This window comes from Mustela putorius, unplaced genomic scaffold (assembly GCF_011764305.1).
Source record: "Mustela putorius furo isolate JIRA1106 unplaced genomic scaffold, ASM1176430v1.1 tig00003853_pilon_pilon_pilon, whole genome shotgun sequence".
NCBI classification, from domain to species: Eukaryota; Metazoa; Chordata; class Mammalia; order Carnivora; family Mustelidae; genus Mustela; species Mustela putorius.
The window spans coordinates 15,741,908-15,768,525 of NW_025422005.1; the positions used below are offsets into that span (position 1 = coordinate 15,741,908).

Sequence of the window (26,618 nt, forward strand, 5' to 3'; positions counted from 1 at the left end):
AGCTTTGCTTTCTGTCATTGTGGTTTTGCTTTTTTAGAATTTCATATAAATGGAACCTAGTAGTCTTTTGTGCTTGGTTTCTTTTACTTAGCATCATGGTTTTGAGATTGATCTATTTGTATGTATCAGTAGTTTTTCCTAATTGCTGAGTAGTAGTCCATATTGTGACTATAGCACAATTTGGTTCTCTCTCTACAAGTTGATGGATGTTTGGGTTCCAGTTTTTAAGTGTGTGAATAGTGGTGCTGTGTACATTTGTACACAGATCTTTGTATGGACATATTTTATTTCTCTTCAATATTTAGTTTTGGCGTGGGTAAAGCTTTAAATTTAGTTGTATAACTTAATAAATTTTTTAAATTAAAATAGTCACTTTTACGAATAAATCATTCTCAAGGTGGCCAAGGGTCCCTTGATTAATACTGGTTTATTTAACTTATGTTGACAAGACTTTAATCCCAGTCAACCTCATTTACAACTGTGTTAAATATCTTCTGGTACTTTAATCTGCATTTATAAATTTAATATATTCAGTTTTCTGTTTTAATCAATTCAATTTGCTTGACCTGACAAGTGAAGCAACCCCAGGCTTTTATATACAAAGCTTCAATTAGCCTGATAACTTAGATTTCCTCTGTTTATGTTTTAATTTATCACAAACAGTATTTTTATAACCTTTATAAAATTCTTAATGCTTTTCTTTTTTTTTTTTTTTTTTTTTTTTTTTTAATATTTTATTTATTTATTTGACAGAGAGAGTATTTTTATAACCTTTATAAAATTCTTAATGCTATTTCAGACATGAAAAAAGTTCCACCCAGGCGCCCCTTCTTAAGCTTTTCAACAAAAAAGTTCCAAGGTTAAGATCAGTTACACATTTTAAATTGGAATCAGAGAACAAATCTTATCATGTTCTTTAATGTGGCAGATTATTATAAATATTATAGGCACGGCGTGCTAAATAAGGATAGATTATTCCTAAATGTAATGAAAAATTAACAATAGTATTTGATTTATTTCATCTGTTAGATTCTGAATCTTTCTGGGTGTTAAAAAACATTAAGGAAATGATTTTACTAGCCCAGCAAGTTGGGGGGTTTGACAAACATTGGAGAATTGGGGCAGTAGGCATCCATAGTGACTCTCTGTCTTTGACAGACTTAAGGGGAGACTTGTATCTTCTGCAGAGGCCTTAATTTCAGAGTCCCTGTCCCTGGTTCAAGTCATGCCATTAACTCAGTTTTTTTTTCTGCTAAAGCTTTCATCCCCATTGAGATGGCCTTGGACTATTTGCGTTTAATCTGCTGACTTTTTGTAATTTTGTTCTGAATTCTTTTTATAGCATTCCTGTCTCACCTCTGGCTACAATTCTCTGTCTTTTTTTTTTTTGAAGTGTGAAACAAAAACGGACAAGGGAGGACTGTACTTCTCATACAGTCTCTAAACCAAGCTAATGGCTTATGTATAAGGGGTTTAGGAGGTTCTGGCTGCAACTCTTATCGATACATTTAATACCATTGAAGATCAGAGATAGGTGGAAACACCTGGCTGGGTCACTCAGTGAAGCATGCGACTCTTGATCTCAGGGTCATTTAAGCCTCAAGGTAGTTTAAGCCCCAGATTGGGGGCAGAGCCTACTTATTTTTTAATTTTTATTTTATTTATGTATTCATTCATTCATTCATTCATTTTTAATTATTTTTATTTTTTTGAGAGAGAGAGAGAATGAGCAGGGAAGAGGGGCAGAGGGAGAGAGAAAGAGAGAGAAGCAGACTCCCTGTTGGGCATGGAGCTCTGCATAGGACTTGATCCCAGGAGATTGTGACTTGAGCTGAAGGCAGACACTTAACCAACTAAGCCATCCAGGCGTCCCCTATTTTGTAAAACATTTTAAAAAAAGATTTTATTTATTTATTTATCAGAGAGAGTGAGAGAAAGATTAAGACTGAGCAACCAGGGGAGTAGCTGGCAGAGGAAGCAGATTTCCCACCAAGCAGGGGTCCTGATGCAGGACTCATTCCTAGCACCCTGGGATCATGACCTGAGCCAAAGGCAGATACTTAACTGACTGAGCCACCCACGTGTCCCTAGAGCTTACTTTAAAAAAAAAAAAAAAAAAAAAAAAAAAAAAGGGATCACAGGGCTGTCTCTGTCACAGCTTTTATTTCTGTCTCTGTGGTCACAACAGTAAATTTTTGCTCATGAGATTCCCCCCACAGCTATTTTCTTCTTTTTTCCCCTTCACATGTTGTACTATTGTGTATTTCCTTCTGTATTTAGCTTTTTTTTTTTTTTTTTTACTTAACATGTTTATCATGTTAAGTTGTTCTGTAATTGTTGTATTGTTTATAATCATTGCTCCACTGTCAGTTCCTTCCTGTGTCAGACTTTTAAATGTTATTCTTTATTACAAAGATGTGGGTTTTACTTATAGGGAAAAATAATAAAAATGTAGATAAATAAAATAATGAAAAAGCATCTGTATTCAGAGATGTCTTAGTGTATATCCTAAACAGAGCTCTTCCTATACGCTTGTATTTATTCTTAGGGAAAGGGGATATTATTACCCCCCACCCCCCCGACCTTCCCTTTCCTCTTAAAACAACATGGTGATGTCTCTCAAGGTTGTACTTGTGTGTCATAGTCCTGGTAGTAACATGGTAGTCTTATGTATGGCAGATCACACCACAGTTTAGTTTCTTTTGTTAATGTTTGGGATCTGTTCACAGTATTTTATATTAAGACCTTTTCTGGGTCAGACATTTTTACATTTTGACACACATTCCTTTTTGTCTTTTTTTTTTTTTTTAAAGTGGACACCTAGCATAAAACCCATGTGGGGTTTGAATTTACCATCCTGAGATCAGGACCTGAGCTGAGATTAGGAGTCAGACCCTAAACCAACTGAGCCCCCCAGGTGCCCCTTTTTTGTCAGTTTCTGTCCTGATTCAATTTCAGATTTGAAGAAAAGTTGCTAGTACGAAGAGCTCCTTACCAGATTTACTGGTTCTTAATGATAGACTTTCTCTTGCTCTGTATGCATGTTGTTTAATTTCTTAACCATTTGAAAGTAAGTTGCATACATCATGCTCTTTTGCTTTTTAATGCTTCAGTCTATGTATTTCTTTTTTTTTTTTTAAAGGTTTTATGTATGTATTTGACAGAGAGAAATCACAAGTAGATGGAGAGGCAGGCAGAGAGAGAGAGGGAAGCAGGCTCCCTGCTGAGCAGAGAGCCTGATGCGGGACTCGATCCCAGAACCCTGAGATCATGACCTGAGCCGAAGGCAGCGGCTTAACCCACTGAGCCACCCAGGTGCCCCCAATGTATGAATTTCTTAAGAGCAAGGATATTCTGTTACAGTATTCCTCTCAAATTCAGGAAATACAACATTATATGTAATATTTTAAATTTTAATCTATAGTCAGTGCCTATAATGTCCTTTACAGCAAAATTTCTTTCTGAAACAGAAAGAAACATGCATGTCACATCGGAAGCAGGATCACTAGGTGCCATTGAATTTTGAATGATTGGTTGTAGAAAAAAATGATTAGGTTTGAGTCTGTAGTGGTAAATACTGTGAAATGCTTAATTTGTTTTCTTTTTGTATTTACAGTACCCTATTGGAAATAACTAAAAATGTGGCTTTTGGCAGTAAATTTATTTTTCATGCCATGAGATTCTTTCAGACTTTATATGGGCTGGAGTCCTCAGTTCAAACGACTTAGTTCCTCTTGAATTTCAGTTTTAAATACGAGATTCTAAGTAAGGGAAAGGTCAGCAACCCATGAGATGTATCCCTGCCTTTTGGCAAATGTTGGAAGTTGAGCAGTGAGCTTATGTGCTGTTAGAGTAGGTATAATTTAAGACTTGTGGTCAAAACCTGACTTGCACGTAGAGTGAAATTTTCTTGATCATGTTGTTTACTGTAAAGGATGCTCAGTGATGACATTAACGCTATCAAGTGAGTAATAGCTATTTGTGACATTCTTAGAGGATACATTTTACCTGGATAAATAATGCTTGGATAATGAAGAATCTTGCTCCTCTTAAGGGACTGCATTCATTCTTCCTTAAATGTAGTCCTTGAAGCAGAACTAGAGGTAAGGTAGCCTGCATCCTATTTATTGAACAATTTCCTTTCTGATTTCTTTCTTCTTGGGAAAGGAAAAGAAAGATATTTATAGCTTTGGGGGTTCGTTATTCACAAATGTATGACTGGACCAATACTGCTTTGGACATAGTATTAAAAAAAGAACGGCTATTTGTTTTCTGTCTTCATCTGAGTAGAAGGTTCATTGCATGTAACACATTGGACATTCATTTAGATGCTCTTACTGGTGCTCAGGAATATAGAGTTGGATCTGTTTTTGATGTGCACTAACATGGGTTGATTGCAGTGACCGAATGACTAGAAATGAAGCCATTTTCTAGTCTGTGTCAGGCTTAATTTTTTTGAAGTACATTCATTCCATTTGAATAGAGAATAAAGCTAAGAAAAGGTTGTGTGAGTGTACTAATTTTTGTAAAAATAAGGGTTGGTTAGTTCTGTCTTATTTTTTATTTTTTTATTTACTTTTTCTTAAGATTTTTTTTCCTTATTAGAGAGAGAGCACTCAAGTAGGCAGAGCTGCAGGCAGAAGGGACAAGGAGAAGCAGGCTTTTTGCTGAGCAGGGAGCTGGATGAAGGGCTTGATTCCAGGACTCTGAGATCATGACCTCAGCTAAAGGCAGCCGCTTACCCGACTGAACCACCTAGACACCGTATTCACTTATTTTTAAAAAAGATTTTATTTTTATTTATTTGAGAGAGAGAGAGAGAACACATGAGCAGGGGGAGGGGCAGAGGGAGAAACAGACTCCCCGCTGAGCAGGGAGCCCAATGCAGGGCTGGATCCCAGGACTCTGAGATCATGACTTGAGCTGAAGGCAGCCGGTGTCCTTCTTATTTATTTATTTATTTTTTAAAAAGATTTTGTTTATTTATTTGACAGAGAGAGAGATCACAAGTAGGCAGAGAGGCAGGCAGAGAGAGAGGAGGAAGCAGGCTCCCCGCTGAGCAGAGATCTCGATGTGGGGCTCAGTCCCAGGACCCTGAGCCGAAGGCAGAGGCTTAACCCACTGAGCCATCCAGTGCCCCATGTCCTTCTTATTTTTTAAATTTATTTTTGTTTTGTTTTATTGGAGCTTTGACAGGCAATGTGTCAAATTTCCAGCCAGTGTTAGAGCTCAGGCTGTTCAGATTGAGAGAATTAAGGAGCTTGGCTGATTTTATTTTCTTTAAGCCCATTCTTTTCTTAAATCTCTTCCATGTCTATAATAATACATTCTGCATGGTAATTTTAAGAAGTGAAAGTTCCACTTCTAAGAGCATACCTTTAAAGCCTTTGACTCTGACCCTATCATATTGTTAGAGTAAGTATGCAATCAGTACGAGAGGTGGTGATGACCATTTTTATTTTTATTTTTATTTTTTGTAACCTCCTTCCTTTTTCCCTTTTCGTTTTAATCTGTATTTTAATCTCTGTATTGTCCTGAAGGTAGATACCTTTTTTGTCTGCTCACAATGTATTGCTCATTCCAAGTGGCAGTAACAATGATGTCTTTAATTATCATGTTTTGATAGCTACCCTCAATTCTTGTATTTTCTCTCAATGCTGGAAAAAAAAATTTCACTGGCATACAAAATATTTAACTTTCCTTTTTCCTCCCCTTTAAAAGTTCTTTATTGTGGTAAAATAGATATAATGTAGAATTTGTCATTTTAACTTTTTTTTTTTTTTTAAGATTTTATTTAATTGACAGACAGAGATCACAAGTCGGCAGAGAGAGAGAAAGGAAGGGTAACCGGCTCCCTGCTGAGCAAGAGCGCCTCATGTGGGGCTCAATCCCAGGACTCTGGGATCATGACCTGAGCTGAAGGCAGAGGCTTTAACCCACTGAGCCACCTGGGTGCCCCATTTTAACTGTTTTTAGTGTACAGTTGAGTAGCACTAAGTACTTAACTATTCTTTTAAAACATAGGATTGCTATAGTTTATTTTCGAAATTGAAGTGTTAAACCCTGTCCTGGCAACTCCTCCCCTCCCCTCATGGTTTTAGAAATGTGTATAGATATTTTTAAAAACTTTTTATCTGGAAATAATTTTCAGGTCTACAGAACAGTTGGGAGAATTGTACCAGGAGCCTCCATACACCGTTTAACCAGATTTACCAATTTACATTTTGCCTTATTTGCTTTATTATTCTATTTCAATGTAATATGCACATGAATTGTTTTTCCCTGAGCTGTTTGAGAGTGAGTTGATCACATAGCCATTTAGTCTTGAATAAATATGTATTTCCTAAGAATGGAGACATTCTTGTGTAATAATAAACAACTTACGGAAATTTAACATTGATACAGAACTTGAATCTAACATCTCTGTCTCTGTTCTAGCTTTGTCAGCTGAGCCAAGCCCAGTATTTTCTGCTTTCAGTACAGGATCATGTATAGCATTTAGTTGTCATGTCTTTTTAGTCTCTTAATTTGGATCAGTTCTTTAGCCTTTTTTTGGTCTTTCATGACATTATTTTTGTAGAATACAGGCAGGTCTTCTCCCTATCCTCCCGTTGGATTTGGTCTGTGTTTCCTCAGATTAGGTTCAGATTATGTATGAAACAGTACATTGGGGATGTGTCTTTCTCAGGATATAAATCTAGGGGCACACGATATTCATCTGCCACTCAACTGATGATGGTAAGTCAAGGTCATGTCCAGTTTCCTGGCAGTATAGTGCCATTCTTCCCCTTGCAGGTTTATTGGCAGTCTTTAAGACCATACAAATATTCTTATTTTCCCTAGGATAATCCCCACACAGATGTGGCATCCATTGATTCTTGCCAAGTTATTTTTTTGTAGGTAGTTTTATTTTCATATACTGGTGTTAATGCACACAGTAACTAAGCCTGTGCATATGCTTTGGTAATCATGATGAGCAGTGGATTGTGTCAGTGCGGTTTCACTGAGATTTTTGTCTCCTTAGATGGTTTCACTGTGATTATTTCTTTAAAAAAAAAAAAAAAGAAAGAAACAAATTAATTTATTTAACATTTTATTTATTTGTTTTTAAAGATTTTATTTATTTATTTGACAGAGAGAGAGATCACAAGTAGGCAGAGAGGCAGGCAGAGAGAGAGAGGAGGAAGCAGGCTCCCTGCTGAGCAGAGAGCCTGATGCGGGACTCGATCCCATGACCGTGAGATCATGACCTGAGCCGAAGGCAGAGGCTTAACCCACTGAGCCACCCAGGCGCCCTAGCATTTTATTTATTTACTTGACAGAGATCACAAGTAGGCAGAGAGGCAGGCAGAGAGTGATAGAGAAAGAGAGAGGAGGAAGCAGTCTCCCTGTTGAGCAGAGAGCCCTGATGTGGGTCTCGATTCTAGGACCCTGAGATTATGACTTGAGCCAAAGGCAGAGGCTTTAACCCACTTTAACCCACAGGCGCCCCTCACTGTGGTTATTTCTTAACCAGATTTGAGTAGGATTTATTTTAACCATTTCTGTAGCAACAGCTTACTGTTTTTATTACGTTATCATTGGGTTGCTGATGGACACAAAGATTGGAAGCTACAGACTGGTAATATGGTAAACAACTAAAGCACAATGGATTTATTGCTGTTTTCAGGGATTGAAATACTGAATTAGCTGAGTAAGAACGTTCATCAAGTGTTATATTAGAAAAGCCATACATTTTATTAGAATAGTAAGTTGCTTTCTCAGTAACGGTCAGCATGCTGTTAGCTGCATGCTTAATCTGTTGACTGACTTGTGATTTTGATACTATGAGGATGCCAAGATTCAGTAGCTGACTTATCCAATTTTTTTTCTCCAGGGCAAGAGGATTATGACAGATTACGACCGCTGAGTTATCCACAAACAGATGTATTTCTAGTCTGTTTTTCAGTCGTCTCTCCATCCTCATTTGAAAATGTGAAGGAAAAGGTGAGTTGGTCAGATACTCTTGCACTGAAAAAGGTGGTTACAGACCTTTGTTGAGTTGTTGTGTAAAGCTTTAGAGGCTTGTGGATTAATGCAGGTATATTTTTAAAAATACTTTTCTCTAGTGGGTTCCTGAGATAACTCACCATTGTCCAAAGACTCCTTTCTTGCTTGTTGGGACCCAAATTGATCTCCGAGATGACCCCTCTACGATTGAGAAACTTGCCAAGAACAAACAGAAGCCTATCACTCCAGAGACTGCTGAAAAGCTGGCCCGTGACCTGAAGGCGGTCAAGTATGTGGAGTGTTCTGCACTCACACAGGTGAGGAGAGAGTAGCCCCTTGTTTACTTACAGTTGGGTTGTTTCTTAAGAGTATTCGGGTTTGGGGGCTATTTTTAACAGTGGCCTGCAGTGCTCAAGAAAGCGGGGAAGACTAGGACCAGCTTCATAGTATGTATTCTTTTGGTAGAGGTTCTGTGTTTGTGGAGAAAATTACTAAGCTCTGAGTAAAACTCTTGTGTTGGTGAACTCCCGTATTGTATTGACTCATTTGTAGTGGTCAGGGATTGTGTTAAAATTTTTTTATGGGTGGGTTCCAGATAGCACTCATTTGCAAGAGAGGAGGTGAGTGATGCCCCCACTGCCCCCCCGCCCCCGACACTTAAATTTTTATCTAAATGTATCTAATCTTTTCCTGTCAATTCTGATCACTGATGCTATAGTTTCTGGGGTAATTCAACTGACATCGGGAATTAGTCATAATGATTGAGACCCGCATGTCAGAGAAAGCTCCCTTGGCTATTTCTCTAGCATGCTTTATAAAAGGGCATCAATGCTTGTGTTTTTAGAGACATTCCTTCCCCATGTGGTCCTCTCTGTCCTGTCCCTTTCTGGATAATTTAACTGGGCTCTTCTAGTTTGATGGGAAACACCAGATTCTGAGGGAACAGTGTTAGAATATTTCGAGTGGGAGCTATAACTGACCTTTGTGGTTTTATCTTTTCCACCTTCATGGTATTACTGACTGATTCTCCCTTTGAGTACTGTTCTGGGGGCAAAAGAAAACATTATGGGAACAGAACAGCACAGAACTATTTTATTCTATTGGTACTGGAGCTCTGAGGTTTGAACATTGAGCAAGCATGTCTAGTTAAAATAGGGCAGGGCTAGGGCGCCTGGGTGGCTCAGTGGGTTAAAGCCTCTGCCTTTGGCTCAGGTCATGATCTCAGAGTCCTGGGATCGAGCCCCACATTGGGCTCCCTGCTCGGCAGGGAGCCTGCTTCCCTTCCTCTCTCTCTGTCTGCCTCTCTGCCTACGTGTGATCTCTATCAAATAAAAAATAAATAAAATTAAAAAAAATAGGGCAGAGCTAAAGAGGTTTCCAATAATTACATTAACTATGCTTACATTTATCATGCTTACTTGTTTAGGTAATTGTTCTTTTTATTAAGTTTTTTTTTTTTTTAAACACTATTGTATTCTTGATTGTATGTATACTAAGGCAAATGGCATATATAATTAACCTAGTATGCATGTACTAGGTGCTTAGTATGTGTGGCCTAGACTTAATTTAGTAATCTCTAACTCAGTGCCAAGTTGGATATTTAAAGATAAAATTTTTATGCTTAACTGGGTATATTCTGCAGGATGGCTTCAGGTCTAAAATCATACTCCCAGACCCAGTTTTCCTTGGCAGTTCAGTCCTGTTGTAAAAGCAGATATTTTAAAGTTCAGAAGATTTTATATCCTCTTATCCACAGCACTGACTGAGATTTTAAAAAAATGCCTGATGGTTCTGTGTTTTGATACCATCAGAAGAGTCAGAAGGGGTGTGTGTGTGTGTGTGAAGGATATATGTGAAATGCGTGTGTCAGATTATAACTAACTCTGGTAGGCATCCTTCTGTACCCTTCTCCTCCAAGTATGGGTTGCTTTTGGGGGAAATGGAGGCAAATAGACCATGTGGACCCAATTCTAGGTCACTGGTAAAATTTAAAGAATTGGATGCTTCCATTTAAGATTTTTTACAAGGTAAATACGTTTATACAATAAGTCACTTGGCAGATAGTAGGAATTTGAAAAGGTCTTAGCAACTATATTTTTCTTACCCGATTTTGATGTTTGGAGAAGTCAAAAGAGAAGATAGAAAATGGGGTGTCTGGTTGTGTTTGGGAGATAGAAATTTTAGGACTCCAGATTCCATTATTGGTTCCTCTAAAACTGAACTCTTTTTATGATCAGATAGTATAGGTAAAGCAAAGATTAGTTTTGTTATATAGGGGATTGGTTATTTTTGTCAGTAAGCAAGAAGGGATTTGCTTTTTATGAAGGGGTGCCCTAGTTTCTCATGGTCATCCTCTTTTTTTCCCTTATAAAATGCATTTCCCTATCCATTGTCCCCTTTTTCTTTTGTATTTGACTACCAGAATTTGCTCTGAGATGTGTAGAAATAATTTCTAGGAACTTTGCTTTTGTTTAGCATTTCTACTTTGTAAAAGTCCTAGAAGAAAACTTTTTAACCTCTTTGCTTCTTCTTAAGTACTTAATGTTATTTCTCATTTATTTTCTATCTCAAGGGATGTGTGGGTACCCATCTTCTGGGATATGTACAGGGTTGGGTGGGAATACCTGGGGTAGTCTGGGGCTGGTGCTTGTTACTGGAGCTGTGTTCTGGGACTTAATGGGAGATTTTTACTTGGGATCAAACTAACGTAAAGAACACGTGAAACCTCTTTGGGTGGTAAACCTGTGGCTTCAGATTTAGGTGAGGTTAGGTGAGTCTATAGACCTGGGCCCAAGGTACCAGTGCTACTGAGTCACACTGTCACGTCGGAGTTCTGCCTGAGGTGTAAGTGTGTTTCTGCATCTTAATTCCTGTAGATCTGAGAATATTCTTTATTTTCACCCCATGCTTTATGCTCTGATATCCATGAAGACATCTTAAAGCATTGGACTGCTTGCTAAAAGTCATTCTAGGACCCCATTCTTTGTTTTCCTATGACTTGGGTGGTGGTTACTTGCTCTAATAACATTACTGAATAACTGAAGCGTATGCTGTTTCTAGAGTCTGTTCCTTAAACTTCTCCCAGGTGGTAATGTTGAACAATTAACACTCTTTCTAAATGTCTGAACCATTTTGTTCCGGGAAACTGATTTGCTCTAAATCCTGATTAATCCCATCCAGATATGTCATTGAATCTAGAAACATGTAGCATGCCTGTTAGTCTGCTATTTGTGTCCTTCAGTTATTCAGGGGCTGAATTCACAGAAGCTTGAAATTGTAATTGATTTAGTTCCAGAATGTGTGTGCCATTCTTCTCATTGGAGATACTGGCGAGTTCTACAAGGCTCTATCCAGTGCATCTGTTTTGTTTACATATCCATTTTTTTCTTCTGGCATTACTTTCATTAAAATACTGTTTTTTCAAAATGCTATTATTTTAGGAGTCAGTGTACAGCATTTTCATAAAAATTGCTTTCTTGCTTAGTTAAGCTTTTTTATGTAGGAAGTTTCTGTTCAGCTATGTACTGTCCTGATAATGGGCTTAAGATCTAGCTTTCTGGCCCTTATTTTTCTGAAGGTACGTTGCTTCTGTGAATTCAGCCCATTTAATCCGGACTGCTGTTATATCTGCTCGTCTTTCTAATCCTCTAACCTGGCTGCTATTCTCTCTCCTCCCCTCTGTCTTGTAGAGAGGTCTGAAGAATGTGTTTGATGAGGCTATCCTAGCTGCCCTCGAGCCTCCGGAAACTCAACCCAAAAGGAAGTGCTGTATATTCTAAACTGTTTTCTCCTTCCCCTCTTTGCTGCTGCTTCCTGTCCCACTACTGTAGAAAGAGCATTTAAAAACAAAGGAATAAAACCATCCTGTTTGAAAGCCTCTGCGTCTTTTTACTCACCACCTAAGAGCAACCTCTGTATTAGTTTTTGATCAAGAATGCAATATCTTATAGAATATTTTTTGTGATCAGTAGTCAAGTTGGACTTGTTTAACTTTCTGCTTCTTGAGTTGCCTGATGCTCAGAGCTTTTGGTTTGGATTACTATTGCAAAAGGGAACTTGGTGTGGCATTAAGAATGTTCTCTTGGAAAAAAGCAAGAGTTTTAACACTTCCTAGCTCTAGATGGAGAAAATAACATGAACATCATTTTACTCTTATGATCAATTGTAATTGTAATTGCATGACAAACTTTATGGAAGAAGGGTGACCTGCTAGTAGAGTGTAACGGGGAAGGGAGGATTCTTCTTTGGTTTTCTTTTGTGCAGTGAAACTTTGTGTTGCTATTGCTTTGGCTGTCTGTGCTGTGGTGGAGTATTTGTCAGTCTGGGGTGGGAAAGGTATTAATGTATCTGCTACTGCTCTATGAAATCATTTGTCACACTATCTTTTAAGAACAGCATCCATTTTTAACAGTTGACTCAAGGTTTGTTAATGTTGAGATGTAAAGCTGCCACCTTTATATTTTCCTGCTTCTGATTTTATTGTTGTGAGGGAAACATACAATTGTGGTTACCTTCGAATTTTGAAATTAAAAATATACAATTGTTTGTATAAATGCCTGATGAAACTTTATTCCTGTTGCACTGACTGGTTCTAGTTTTACCTATGTATCAGGTGCCCACATGTTGCTTCCTTGAGCCCCCTGGCTCTGTCTGATTGGTGGGATGCAGGGAGTTCAGAGTGAAGGTCTTTGACTCAGCTGCGGTAGCCGTGCTCTCCATCCTTGCCTGCGCCTTCCATGTAACAAGGATGCCACTGCCCGCTGCCGGCGCTCTTGGTCCTGTTCCATACTCCGCTGTTTCATTGGAATGCAGAGCTGCTGCCCTTGTGTTTATGTAAAATGTTTCAGCAGCATATTACACAACTCATTGAATGAGCAAGTGACACATGTGGCTTGTTCGCTTCTTGTGACATACATTGGTCTGCAAAAAGCTTTCTCAAAGGACCACTGTTTCATTCATGAATATCCACTCCTCTGCTCCTGAATTGCTGGATCCTTCCAGTGTCCTGCCTGGACAAAACTTGGTGAAGTGTGATGATTGTGTCGAGATTCAGAGTTGTTTTTAGCATTTCGTTCTTTGCCGGCTCTTGGGGGCTTGAATGTTTTTAATTTGATCTTCAGCTTTATTATACTGAAAATCAGACTGCCCATTTTTTTCTTTCTACCCCTTTTCAGAAAGGCCTAAAGAATGTATTTGACGAAGCAATATTGGCTGCCCTGGAGCCTCCCGAACCGAAGAAGAGCCGCAGGTGTGTGCTGCTATGAACGTGTCTCCAGAGCCCTTTCCGCACAGCTGGTGTCAGCATCATACTAAAAGCAATGTTAAATCAAACTAAAGATTAAAGATTAAAATTCGTTTTTGCAATAATGACAAATGCCCTGCACCTACCCACATGCACTCGTGTGAGACAAGGCCCGTAGGTATGGTCCCCTTCCCCCTCTCAGTACTAGTTAATTTGAGTAATTGTGTATTGTCAGAAAAGTGATTAGTACTAGTTTTTGTTTTGTTGTTTCAATTTTTTTTTTTTTTTTTTTTGTTTAAAAGCAAGGCATGCTTGTGATGACTCTGTAACAGACTAATTTGGGTTGTTGAAGCTGCTCCCGGGCTCCATCCACTCTGGAGAATGATCTGGGACATTTAGGGTTTTTTGTTTTTGTTTTTGTTTTTGCGGGGGTGGGGTGGGGTGCGGGGAGTGTGTGTGGGGTTTGTTTTTATTTAGTTATGTTTTTTAAATTCATTAACCATTGGATAGCCCTTAAGGGGAGGAGGACTGATTGATTCCACATTCCACTTCCTAGATCTAGTTTAGAAAACTTGTTCCCCACCTGGTGCTCTTAGGAAGGAGTATAGTAAATGCCTCATTTAATAACATACTCCTTTTTGAAAGTTGCCTTTTCTCTCCACCCTTGAGTAGGTCCAGTATTTGATGAAACTCATGAAAGTGGGTGGAACCTGTCTTGCCCCTCCTCTTTTCTAGGATGCACTATATATGTGACTGTGACTTTCAAGGAAATTTGTTTGCCATGTGCTGATTTTTTTTTTTGAAGTTAATTTCTAACTTCTTTCACTGATAAATGAAGAAAAGTATTGCACCTTTTGAAATACACCAAATGGATTGAGTACGTAATTAAAAAACTTTTTTTCCCCCTGTCAGTCATTGTCTTATATGCTTAGCATAGAAATGTCCAGCCTAATAGTGTATGATGTAGTGTTCCTAGAACACAGCTGAAGACCTGGTAAATTGAGGAAATTTGAGGGGTGGCGCTAGGAGACAGATGTCTGGAATGATGCACATCCTCTTTCAAGTGGGGAGGATGGAGACCTGCTTCATGAAGAAGCTGGGGGTGTGGGTGGGGGTGGGGAGAACATTTAACAACATGGGGACCAGTCAGGGGAATCCCCTTATTTCTGTTTTACATATGAGGAACCCTGGAGTAGCTCGTTAAGGCTCTCTAGTTTAATAAAAAAATCATAGAGTCTTATGAAGACTCTTCATAAGTGTTAATAGGGATTTTATTCACTTACCTTCGTTGCAGTTTCCAATTTTTAAAAATGTTTAGATAATTTTCTCCACCTTCCCCAAATCCTAATTCTTGTAGATTCATTAGTGTCGAACCAATGCTTTCTCATGTCTCAGTTCTTTGTATATGCATTCTTTTCAGATGTATTAAACAAACAAACAAAACCCTTCACAAGCCAGCCTGGGGGTTGTTCTTTTCCCTCCGCCTCTTTTTAGATACTTAGGAGTGGGAAGTTGACTCTTAATCTAACACATTTTGGGATAAAGCTTTATTTTTTTTTTAATGTATTTCCTTTTCTGGCCTTCCGTTTGAGGTGATGGTTTCCCCTCAGTATGTTCAGGTTTGTGCCTTCTTCCCTAAGATTGGCAGGTAGCCCGCAAAGACCCCTTCTTTAAGACCAAAGTGGGTTCGGGGTGCCTGGGTGGCTCAGTAGGTTAAAGCCTCTGCCTTCGGCTCTGGTCATGATCCCAGGGTCCTTGGGATCGAGCCCCGCATCGGGCTCTCTGCTCAGCAGGGAGCCTGCTTCCTCCTCTCACTCTCTCTCTCTGCCTGCCTCTCTGCCTACTTGTGATCTCTGTCTGTCAAATAAATAAGTAAAATCTTTAAAAAAAAAAAAAAAAGACCAAAGTGGGTTCATAGCAGTCCTTAGTGAAGGTGATGCCCAGGAAGCTCACTGCTCATGTTGGGAAGCAGTGACAGCATATCTCTCTCATCCATTGGTTAGTTGGAAAACAACCAGTTTTTCCCTCAAGTTTTCTGTATTCGTGCTTTTCAGGCTTTGTTGCTTACTGAGCAATGGGTTTTTAAAGGCTTTCCATGTATTTCCAGAACACGGCCAAGTTGGAGAAGGATTGCTCCTAGTTTGTTACCCAGACTGCTTCCATCAGATTCCAGATTCTGTGCTGTGAATCTGAATATGGGACAGATTTTCTTTAGGTGACAGGAATGATTCATTTACCTTAAGGGAATTGTACTGATCTGTAGGAGAGTCTTAGAAACTAAGAGCTGTTGGCACAGCATAACCTCATTTTGGTGGTTTTTTCTAAGTGGAATCATGTTTGGCTTGATTCTGTGCTATGCTGGAGCTAAGCTGCATGGCTTGGTTGGGAAGGTGTTAAGAAGAAGCTGATCTCTAAGCTTTACTGTTTTTTTATTTTTTATTTTTTAAAAGATATTATTTATCCATTTGAGAGAGAGAGCCTGAGAGGGGAGAAGGTCAGAGGTAGAAGCAGACTCGCTGTGGAGGTGGGAGCCTGCTGCGGGGCTCGATCCCGGGACTCCAGGATCATGACCTGAGCCGAAGGCAGTTGTTTAACCAACTGAGCCATGCAGGCGTCCCTAAGCATTACTGTTTTAACCAATGTTTCTTATTCCTTGTTGACCATGCCAGGGAGAGGTACTGGGATTGTGTTCTGAGATCCTAGGGAGCAGGGACTGTAAATCCCTTGTTCTTACTATAGTGGCACATAGGTCCATCCTGATTATTGCTGTGTCCCTGGCCTAGAGTAGCGTTTGACACATGAGAGATGGTTCTAAAAGTAGTCACTGGATGGTACATGATTTCAAGAGTGAATGAGTGAAATAAAGGTCACATGGTTGTGTCAGCGAAATAACCATACATCAGAAGAGCAACAAAGACAAGGGGATTGAGTTAAGCTAATAGTGTTCTAACTAAATATTTTCTTATAAAGATTTTAGTTGTTTGCTTGTTTGTTTGTGTATTTAATTATTTAGAGAACATTAGCCAAGGAGGGTGGGGAGAGGGAGAGAGAGAGAGAGAGAGAATCTCAAGTGGATACCTCTCTGAGTGTGGAGCCCAACACGGGGCTCGATCTCATGACCCTGAGATTGTGACCTGAGCCTAAATTAAGGGTCAGAAGCTTAACCAGCTGAGCCACCCAGGCATCCCTAATTAAATATATATTTATTTTTTAATATTTTATTTTTAAAGATTTTATTTATTCGTTTGACAGGCAGAGATCACAAGTAGGCAGAGAGGCATGCAGAGAGAGGAAGGGAAGCAGGCTCCCTGCTGAGCAGAGAGCCTGACGTGGGGTTCGATCCCAAGGCCTGAGATCATGACCTGAGCCGAAGGCAGAGGCTTCAACCCACTGAGCCACCCAGGTGCCCCCTCTAATTAAATATTTTTAATTTGACTTTCATGTATCAGAAGAACGTGGGTAGGAAATGGATGAAGTTAATATTGTTTTTCTATTTAAATACTGTTTTCTGTTTGACTTAACAAACTTGTCCATTATCTTGGCTTAGTGATTCATACTACTCAGGGAGTGTCATCTAGAGTTTGGAAAAGGATTATCTGAAACAGTCCTCAGCAGGCTTATTGGGTTGTGGCAAAATACACAATTAGGCTAGTATGATACTAATACATCGCTGGTATTCTAAAATACCAGGTGTTTTACTTTAGGTCTTCGAAATAGGTTCAGTAATTTGTTAAAGTTGTACCCTTGGAGCTGGATTTTTTTTTTTTTTTTAAAGATTTTATTTATTTATTTGACAGATCACAAGTAGGCAGAAAGGCAGGCAGAGAGAGAGAGAGGAGGAAGCAGGCACTCCGCTGAGCAGAGAGCCTGATGTGGGGCTCGATCCCGGGACTCTGAGATCATGACCCGAGCTGAAGGCAGAGGCTTTATCCCATTGAGCCACCCAGGCGCCTCTTGGAGCTGGATCATATGCTGGTAGGGGAGCATATTCTACTGGGAAAGGGAGAATGGTGATGTGAAAGAATTAGTTGCAGTATTTCCTTCATTCTAAGGTGCATTTGTCCTCCATCTTCCTGTTGTAGTCTGAATACCTCTTAAAATTTGTGCAGTTAATGTAGTAGTATTTTTTTGTTTTTGTTTTTTTGGGTTTTGTTTTGAAAAGCTGTCATTAAACCCTCTAGTATCGTAATTGCTATCTTCATAGGATGGATAAAAATAATGGTATATCTTTTTCTTCATTGTTAGATTTGGACTATTTTCTTTCTTTTTTTTTTTTTACTCCCATTTTGATATTATTATTGGTATTTTGGGTACACAGTGCTAAGAGACTCTGGTACGCAAGGGTCCTGCTTCTTGAGGAGGATTGGAACATAGTCCCCCTGGGTGCAGCGGACCCGCTGTTAGAGATTAGTGTGTAACCTTTGGGGAAGTGGAACTTGATTATCTTTTGGGAGGAGAGGCTGAGTTCTTCCTGGTTAGTGTAACTTTGAATGACATGTGAGGGAAGTAGTTTGAAATCACATTTCTAATTCATATGTCCTTGTTACCTGTAGGCCTTACCCTGAGTTCCCCCAACTTTAGACATTGATCCTTTAACAACATAGAACAAGAGAAAACCTTAACTTATTATTTTCTTTCTGGAACTATTTGAATACTTTTAAAATTTATACAGTATATTACTTGGGAGTTTTTTCCCAAATGCCCTCCCGTTTTCTTAAGCCTCATTTCTTTAGCTTTTGCTTAGTACTGTATTACAAACCACCCCAACCCTCTGGCTTATACCACAAGCTTATTTTTCTCTCACTGATGGGTCAGTTGGGCTTTGCTTCCAGGTTTCAGCTTTGGCTCACGTTGGCTCCAAGCTTCTCATGCTGCAGCCTGTCCAGAAAGCAGTAGCTCTCTAAGAGCGGACTTCTCATGGTGAGTCTGGTGAGCCAAAGGGGGTGCAAGGTCAAGCGCATTTAATTTCTCATATTTCACTGTGCAGAAGATTCCGTATAGTCAAGCCTAATCTGTACCACTTCATTCATTCATTCATTCTTTCAATTCAAAAGTAGTTTTTTTTTTTTGAAAAAGCACTTAATAAGGCCCTGAAGATAAAACAGAGAATAAAATAGATGGGGATCCTGTCTTCTACTTGGAATTTTCCTTGCAAATTTGATAGTTTTTTTGAATAACCATTTGATCTCATCGCCCTTGGAAAGGCTATCAAGAAAGTAAAAGTATTGGCTGTGTGTGCCTGCCCATGGCACACGTTCGTCAGAAGGCTTGTTTCCATACTGGGCACTGGAGATACTGCAGCAGGACAGCCCTAACCCAGCTTGCAGGTAGCTTTCAGTCTCCCAGGTTCTTTATCTGTAACATAATTATGCATTTGACTAAATTATTGGGGCCTTAAGGGCAAGTCTGTTGGCTGGCTGGTCAGTAATTAGTGGGAAACTTGAAAGATTCCTCTGAGATTTTGAATGTATAGGTATGGAGTGGGGCCTGGGAATCAATTCAGTTTTTATTTATCAGAGGGGGGGGGGAGAGAGAGCACAGGCAGACATAATGGCAGGCAGAGGCAGAGGGAGAAGCAGGCTCCCTGCTGAGCAAGGAGCCCGACGTGGGACTCGATCCCAGGACGCTGGGATCATGACCTGAGCCGAAGGCAGCTGCTTAACCAACTGAGCCACCCAGGCGTCCCTCAATTCAGTTTTTAAAAGCTTCCCAGTTAGAACCTTGGTTAGATATGTTTGGGGACCAGTGCACACCTTAGTGGCTCACTCTCTCCTTCCTTCCTTCCTTCATGGTGGGGGGAGGAGGAGAGGGAGAATCTCAAGCAGACTGTCTGCTCCGTGTGGAGCGTGAAGGGGGCTCCATCCCAGGACCCAGAGACCATGACCTGAGTAGCTTGCCTGAGCCACACAGATGCCCCACCTCAGTGATTCTTAACTCTGGTTGTGTGAATGTTACTTAGGGAACTAGTTTTTTATTTATTTTATTTTTTTATTTTTATTTTTTTTAAAGATTTTATTTATTTATTTGACAGAGAGAGATCACAGTAGGAGAGAGGAAGGGAAGAGATCACAGAGAGAGAGAGGAAGGGAAGCAGGCCCCCTGCTGAGCAGAGAGCGATGTGGGATTCGATCCCAGGACCCTGAGATCATGACCTGAGCCGAAGGCAGCGGCTTAACCCACTGAGCCACCCAGGCGCCCGGGAACTAGTTTTTTAAAAAATGAAAATAATGCCTGAAGTCATTTTAGGCAGTCTCTGGAGATAGGGTCACTTAATTTTATCACTTAAATTATTTTTTTCAAATTATGTTTTGAGGGGCATCACTTCTTTAAATCTCATCACATTATTTTAGTGTTCCTCCAGGTTTGAGAAAGATGTCACTAAATGATTTCTTAAGGTTTCATTTATATCTGACATGAATTTTAGAATAATTTTGTGTCACAAGTCTTCAGCTTAACTGTTCTTTGAGGAATGAGATTTTCCAGACTCGTGGTTCCAACCAGCATTCAGTTCTTGACTCCTTAACCAGGAAAGAACATGTAGAGAGTTCATGGTCATATAATTTATTGGTGAACTGGCACTGAGATAGTTTGGGCAGATGCCTAAGTAATTACATTTCTTAGACAGTAGTGTGAGAGAGAGCAGTTACCGGAGTTTAGAGATGAACTATGGTTTTCTATCTCAAACCTAGAATGTAAGCAGCTATATTTCTCTGATAATTTCAAGACAAGTGTAGCTTCACTGGTGGTGGGTCTCTTTTTCATTCCCCTCATGAATATTCCAGTTGACCTGCAGAGAGTACTCTGAACCAAATAGTGTAAAGTTAGTACTAGAAATGAGTATAAAATTGAAGTTATTCCAACAGCCTAATAAATTAGACCTGTAGGAGATGAAGTCTCTTGCTAACTTAAAAACAAGGTCAAGGTTCCTTTGTTCCTATTATGTAGATGTCCTTTGTGTGTGTCATCCCCTGCCACTGCATGCATGTGCACGCTTTTGTCAGACCTTTTTTGGCGGGTTGTAGGTTCTCCCTTTGGTCAGTGAATATTTAGTTCTGGGTGGATTGATCTAAGTCTGAGTGAGTAAACAAGTGGTGGCCCTTTGTGTTCTGGCTTGGTATTGATGACTTAACACTTGATTGGATAGGGTCTTAGTTTCTGTGTCTTGGTTTGTGGTTGAGCTGTAAACGTGGCCAGTCTTCTCAATGGGAAGGAGTTGGAGAGGGCTTTGCAGATATTCAGTGCTTTTGAGCCATAAGCACAGTTCTTTCTTAACTCCCTGATTATGGGCTACTGGGACATAGCCTCAAAAAGGTGGGCAAACTTGTGCCAGTACCGTGCCATCTATTTATTGAGCTACTTTTTACTCTGGCTCCGCTGCTCTGTTCCAGTGTGCTAATCCATGAGCTTCTTGGATTGTTGAGATTAGCTCCACCTAGTGGTGAATTTAAGTTAAAACTGGCAGTTGAATCTATAGTGCACTACTGTACCTACTATCTGGACACCACTCCTTATGGGGTTTTTATAGATGGCAGAAGTGTGGGCAGAAGATGGTTAGGTAGAAGGGAGTAGAGGCTGAGTCAGTACACTGATGGATGGGGGAGACTCTGAATTGTCTAGGAGCGGCTTTTAAGGGTTAGCCAGAGGCTTTATATAGTCAATCAGAATTTAAAATTCAGGATGGTGTCTGCTTTAGAAAAATAATTGCCCTTAGTCTTGACTCGAGCCTTACCATCCACGTGATCTTGGATAAGTCAGTGAATTTCCCTAAGCTCCATTTGCTTCATCTGTAAATGAGGAATAATGGTAATATCTACATCTTGGGGCTGAGTGTGAGGACTAAATGAGATCATGTAGGTGAACATATTTCATAAATGCAAAAGTGCTATGAAAATACTAACAGCTACCAGGTTTTCACTGCAATGGGAAGAATTCAGAGCAGGGAACCCAAAGTGGGACTTGCTCCCAGAACCCTGGGATCATGACCTGAGCTGAAGGCAGATGCTTTAAGTGACTGAGCCACCCAGGCACTCCTCAAGAGTTTATTAAAAATAGGATGACAAATCATGTTGAGTCTTACATACAGAAAGAGAAAAGTTCAGCTGTTCAACTGCCCTTTTTTTTTTTTTTTCATTATAGCATCCTATGAGTGGACAGGGCAGAGTTTGTTGATGAGAAAGCTGGACCTTAGTGAATGCCCAGGGCTGTGGCAATGATGGGAGTGCTGGTTCTGAAACCTGACACCTTTTCCTTCTTCTCCTTACCATCCCACAGGATGGCCTTCAGAATAGCACCATTGTTTTCCATATATTTAATATGGGCCTGATTGGTAGGAGAAAGGAACCTCATTATTAGGTCACAAAATCTCATTAGCTTGACTCAAATAAAGTGAGGTGATTGGGATTCTGTCCTCCATCTTTCCTCCACAAAGGTCAGGGGTTTTCATACTGGAGTTTAGGTGGTAGACTCAGAAACCTCAGGGCATGTTTGTATTAGTGATTTCACTTGATCCTTAATACAGCCCTGTAGGGGAGGTGGGACAGATGGTACCATTTGTCAGACGGCAAGACTGAGGTTAAAAAGCTTGGCGTTGTGTGCTAAAAAATGCATAACTGGCTTTGGATTTGAGTTCTGGTTCTGTCACTAACTTGATCTTTTGACCTTAGTCAAGTAACCTAAACCTTCTGAGCCTTGCATTCTTCTCTGTGAAATGGAAGTAGCTATATCAAGCTTTACCCCTGAGTTATGAGGGTTGCATGAAACACTGTGTAAAGCGCTTAGCACAGTGCTTGCAAGTAGGAGGTGCTAGGCGGTCAGTGGAATGGATTGAAGGGATCATCGCCATTGTCATCCTCATCCTCATTAGTTCTCTTCAAACTAGGGCCAGAAAACTCTGCTGGCTTCTGGGTCTTAGGCTGCTATAAAGTGAGGGGCCCTCAGTCCCCCTGCTAGGAACAGGAAAAGACTTTCAGGTAGTGCGAGAGTCTATCTTACTCTCCCTTACCTCTCCTCTTTTAAACCAACTCTGTGATTGGGCTGGCCCTTTGCAGCTCCAGACCCACAGTGGAGCCTCATTTCCAGTTTCCTGGATCTCCTTTGTAAAGCTTTGGAAAGTCTGCATTGGTCTGATGGGAGAGAGGTTTTGGGCTTGATTCTGAATCTCTAACTCCCTGAAGAGCTGCCCCATTTTCTCCATAACTTGAGGGCTTCACAACTGTTTTGCTGTTGGGGAGTTCTGTGCATCCCTTAGCAGCTGGTGAGGGGTGGGCAGGCACTGTGAATTCTTCACTTGCCTCATGTGAGAATGACTTCACCTCAGGGGGTGCTGAGTTTGCAGAAATTTCCCCATCTTAGATGCAAGTGTGCTCTAAGACCAGTCTTTCCCTAGCCCGCAGGGATCTTGGCCCCTGGTAAGGGTAGCGTGACTCAAATGGAGTCCTGTTTTTGCATTTAGCTTTCTTTACAGTGTTTGATGTTCTCTCCGTTTCTCCCATGATACTAATATAATTCTCCGGATTAGGAGTTGGAAACCCAGGTTCTAGTTGGGCAGCAGTTTCCTTGGACAGGTTGCTGTACGTCTTTGGGTCTCAGTTTCCACATTTGTAGATAAAACTGCTTTTCTATTCCTTTTTGGTTTGTGTCTTTTTATCAGTAAACCTCTTTTCTTCCCAATAAAATCTTAAGAGAGGGCGCTGTGAGGGGAATAAAAAGGTGTCCTGTGGAACAGAGATGCTGGGGTTGAAGCCAGGCAAGCAGTTTTTCCTCTCCCACTGCTGCTTTCTCCCCAGTGCAGATGCTCATGCTTTGTGCCCCTCTGTGGGCCTTCTAGGGCTCTGCCTAGAGATGTGAACTTCACTGGTACAGGATCATCTCTACAGCTTTAAGAATTTTTTATTGTTGGCAGGTAGTTAATAAAAATCTGTGAAATCTGTATATGAAATATACAAATAGACTATTGAGTCTTTAAGAATTAGCTTTCATTGATATATTTGAGAGATTCTAAAGTTTGGTTCAGTCTGCCTGTGTTTGAACAAACTGCTTTAACTTTTCAGTCTTGATTGACACGTCTTTAACTTGAGCTGATAATACCTGCTAACCTTTTGCAGAGTTGTTATAAGGATTAGCGGGTAACATATCTTCAACCCCCCAGTGAACATACAGTCAGACAAAGGGCAAAGATTGGTCTGTTAGGGAATTCGCATAGAAAAGCATCAGTTTTATGTTATTGTGTTACAAAATGATAAGTCACCGAGTGTGATTTGCTCATTGGTGTTTGCTCATTTCAGGGAACATTTGTTTATATCTTGTCTATTTTGCAGCAGGCAGTATAGAGGAGTAATTAGGAACAGGGACTCTAGAGCCAGACTGCCTGTGTCTGAATCTTATATCCACTGTTTATGTGCTGTGTGATCTTGGCTGAGTTATTTCACTTTGATATTTTCCTTGTGAGGATAACAGTAATACTTACCTCCTCAGGAGTTTATTTATTATTATTATTTTTAATTTTTTTTAAGATTTTATTTATTTGAGAGAGAGGGTGAGATTGTAAGTGATGTGGGGGGCAGGTAGAGGGAAAAGCTGGCTTGCGGGACTTGATTCCAGGACCTGGGATCATGACCTGAGCCGATGGCAGATGCTGAACCAACTGAGCCACCCAGGCGCCTCTCAGGAGTTTATTAAAAGAACGATGACAAGTCCATTTTGAGTCTTGTAGAAAGAGAAAAGTTAGAGCGCACAGAGAGCGGGTCTGGTAGTAAGGTACCAATATATATGGATAAAAATTTAGTGAGTGGCTAGTCTGACCTGATAGCATTTTTCTGGTTACAGACCTCTTTCCTACCTTACTTAGATGAATTGCTTGATTGATTGTTAAACAGATTGGTATTAGGGATCACATGTTTTTAGGGTGGATCTTTTATACCTAGAAGAGATCTAAGGTTATAGAGGGTACTTACTCAAAGTCACATATACCACATTTAGTGGCAGAAACAACCTGGAACAGTATATACAATGTAGGACTTTGTTTCTATTTAACAAAAGAGGATACTCACTTCTATTTTTTTTTCTTTGAGAGGGAGAAAGAGAGTGAGAGTGGTGGTGTGGGGATAAGAGGGAGAGAGAGAATCTTAAGCAGGCTCCATGCCCAGCTCAGAGCCGGTCATAGGGCTTGATCTCACAACCCCGAGATCATGACCTGAGCTGAAATCAGGAGTCAGACGCTTAACCAACTGAGCCATCCAGGTGCCCCAGAGGATACCCATTTTTTAAATGACTGGATGAGCAGTTCTTGTTAGTGAGGAGTACCAAACTTAGTTTTTAATACGTTACAGTAAAACAGGAAATCTGCAGACATGATGGAGTTTTGCCCCACAGCTTATAGGGCCATCATACTCTCTACTCAAGTGCTTGGAAGACTGTAAAGTGAGGGGAATAATCAGTTAGGGGGTGCTTTCCAGTAGGTTGTCTCAAAGAATACTCGGTTACTAAGCCAGGGCTCACAGGACGAGGGTGGATTTCTGATGTCTTGAACAGTGGTCTGACTTGTGATATGATCCCCAAATGATAACACATGCTGTTTCCATAACAGTAGTGAGAGCTTATTTATAACCATTTTTCAGGAAATTTAGGCTCAGGAACTTGTTCTAGCCAGAGCTTCAAAATGTTGAAACCGGGGTGCCTGGGTGGCTCAGTGGGTTAAGCCTCTGCTTTTGACTTGGTCATGGTCTCAGGATCCTGGGATCGAGCCCTGCATCAGGCTCTGCTCAGCGGGGAGACTGCTTCCCTCTCTCTCTGCCTACTTGTGACCTCAGTCTGTCAAATGCATAAATAAAATCTTAAAAAAAAGAAAAAGATGAAACCATTATTCAGCTCCAGATCCATCTGATTCCAGAGCCAATGGGCTTCCCGCCATAGTGCTGCACAGCACCCCCCCATCCCCCCAAGTGTGAATGAATATTCTTAGAAAGGTTGAGCTTAGGCAGGAGTCACACTAAATTTAGGAAGACCTCTGTAAAAGGAGAAAAGACCAGAACTAGAGGCAGGCTACATCTGTTCTGTTTTGCTTTCCTAGAGTCATTGGGTGTGTAGATGCCTGAGGTTTGGCTATCTTAAGGTTGGAAGACAGAGTGGCCACCTCTTGGAGACAGAGGCTGCCCAGGGGCTTGAGGGGAGGGCGTGGAGCAAATTTTCTCAGGTGGCCTTTGATGGGACTAGTCTTAATAGGAGTTTGAGTGGTTCAGGCCAAGTTACCAGTGCTGGGACTGCCAACGATAGATGGCTCCGTCCATTGAAGGGCCAACCTGGAAGGACCTTTGGAGGTTATTTAGCCCAGCCCTCACTGTTTTGGGGGTGGTGTGGGGTGCAACAGTTTTATTTAGATATAATCCACATACCGTACAATTCACTTAAGATGTATAATAATTTTTTTTTTTTTTTTTTTTAAATATATTCACTGACTTGTGCAGCTATGACCACAATATATTTTGGAGCATCTTTACCTTCTTTACCTCAGAAAGAAACCCTCCCTATACCCTTTAGCTTTCACCTCCTAAACCCTCCTCCCCTGCCCCCAGTCTCTCCATCCTTAAGCAACTACTGGCCTATTTTCTCTTGCTGTAGAAAATTTGAAAATTTGTAGAAATTGGAAAATTTCATATAAACAGAATCACACAATGCTTGGTCTTTTGTGATTGGCTTCTTTCATTTAACATAATGTTTCTTTATATTTTAGCATATATCAGAACTTCATTCCTTTTTATGACTGTTGTTCCATTGTATGGATATACAGTCTGTTTTGTCTAAATAATTTATCAGTTGATTGATTCTTGAGTTGTTTCTGCCTTTGGGTTTGCTATTACGCATAGTGCTTCTGTGAACAATTGTGTGTATGTTTTTTGTGTGGCCTTCCAGTATTCAGATGGAGAAATTGATTGGCCTTCCAGTATTCAGATGGAGAAATTTTGCGTGGCCTTCCAGTGTTCAGATGAAGTTCTCACTGCTGTGCCCAGTGTATCCTGGGGCTGGAGGAGGCTGTGCTGTCATCTGCTTAAGGGTAGCCAACTGTGAGGAGCTTGAAGCATATAGCGATTTGTGGAGAAGCTGAGATTATCTTTAGTTTTGGGGCCTTCATTCCTCCAGGACAAGCAGTAACAATGCAAGGGCATGGGGATGGACTTAGGTAGCACATTTTCCACTGACCTTCAGTGCAGCCCTGGACACGTGACTTTACTTCTGTGAGCCTTGGATTTCCTGTTTGAAAAATGGAATTAATGCCCATCATGCAGTCTTCGGAAGAGTAGCAGTAATGCAAGTGAAGCACCCAGCATAATGCTTGATTGGCTAAGTGGTACTGTTATTTAGGAAGATAATGGAGGGATGGACAGAGGAAAAT

General features: G+C 40.4%; 1 protein-coding gene across 2 annotated transcripts in view; it reads left to right on the forward strand.

Annotated features, from left to right (window-relative positions):
* CDC42 (cell division cycle 42) overlaps positions 1-14,681 on the forward strand; it is a 48,457-nt gene extending 33,776 nt beyond the window's left edge. The window contains exons 4-6 of one of the 2 annotated variants that reach the window (XM_004741241.3): positions 7,877-7,986; positions 8,109-8,306; positions 11,679-11,866. In XM_004741241.3, the coding sequence (XP_004741298.1) occupies positions 7,877-7,986; positions 8,109-8,306; positions 11,679-11,768 (398 nt within the window). In that variant the 3' untranslated portion in view covers positions 11,769-11,866. Of the gene's footprint in view, positions 1-7,876; positions 7,987-8,108; positions 8,307-11,678; positions 11,867-13,163 lie in introns of those variants that run through there. The other variant, XM_004741240.3, reaches the window with a different exon arrangement.
* The last annotated feature ends 11,937 nt before the right edge of the window (positions 14,682-26,618 follow it).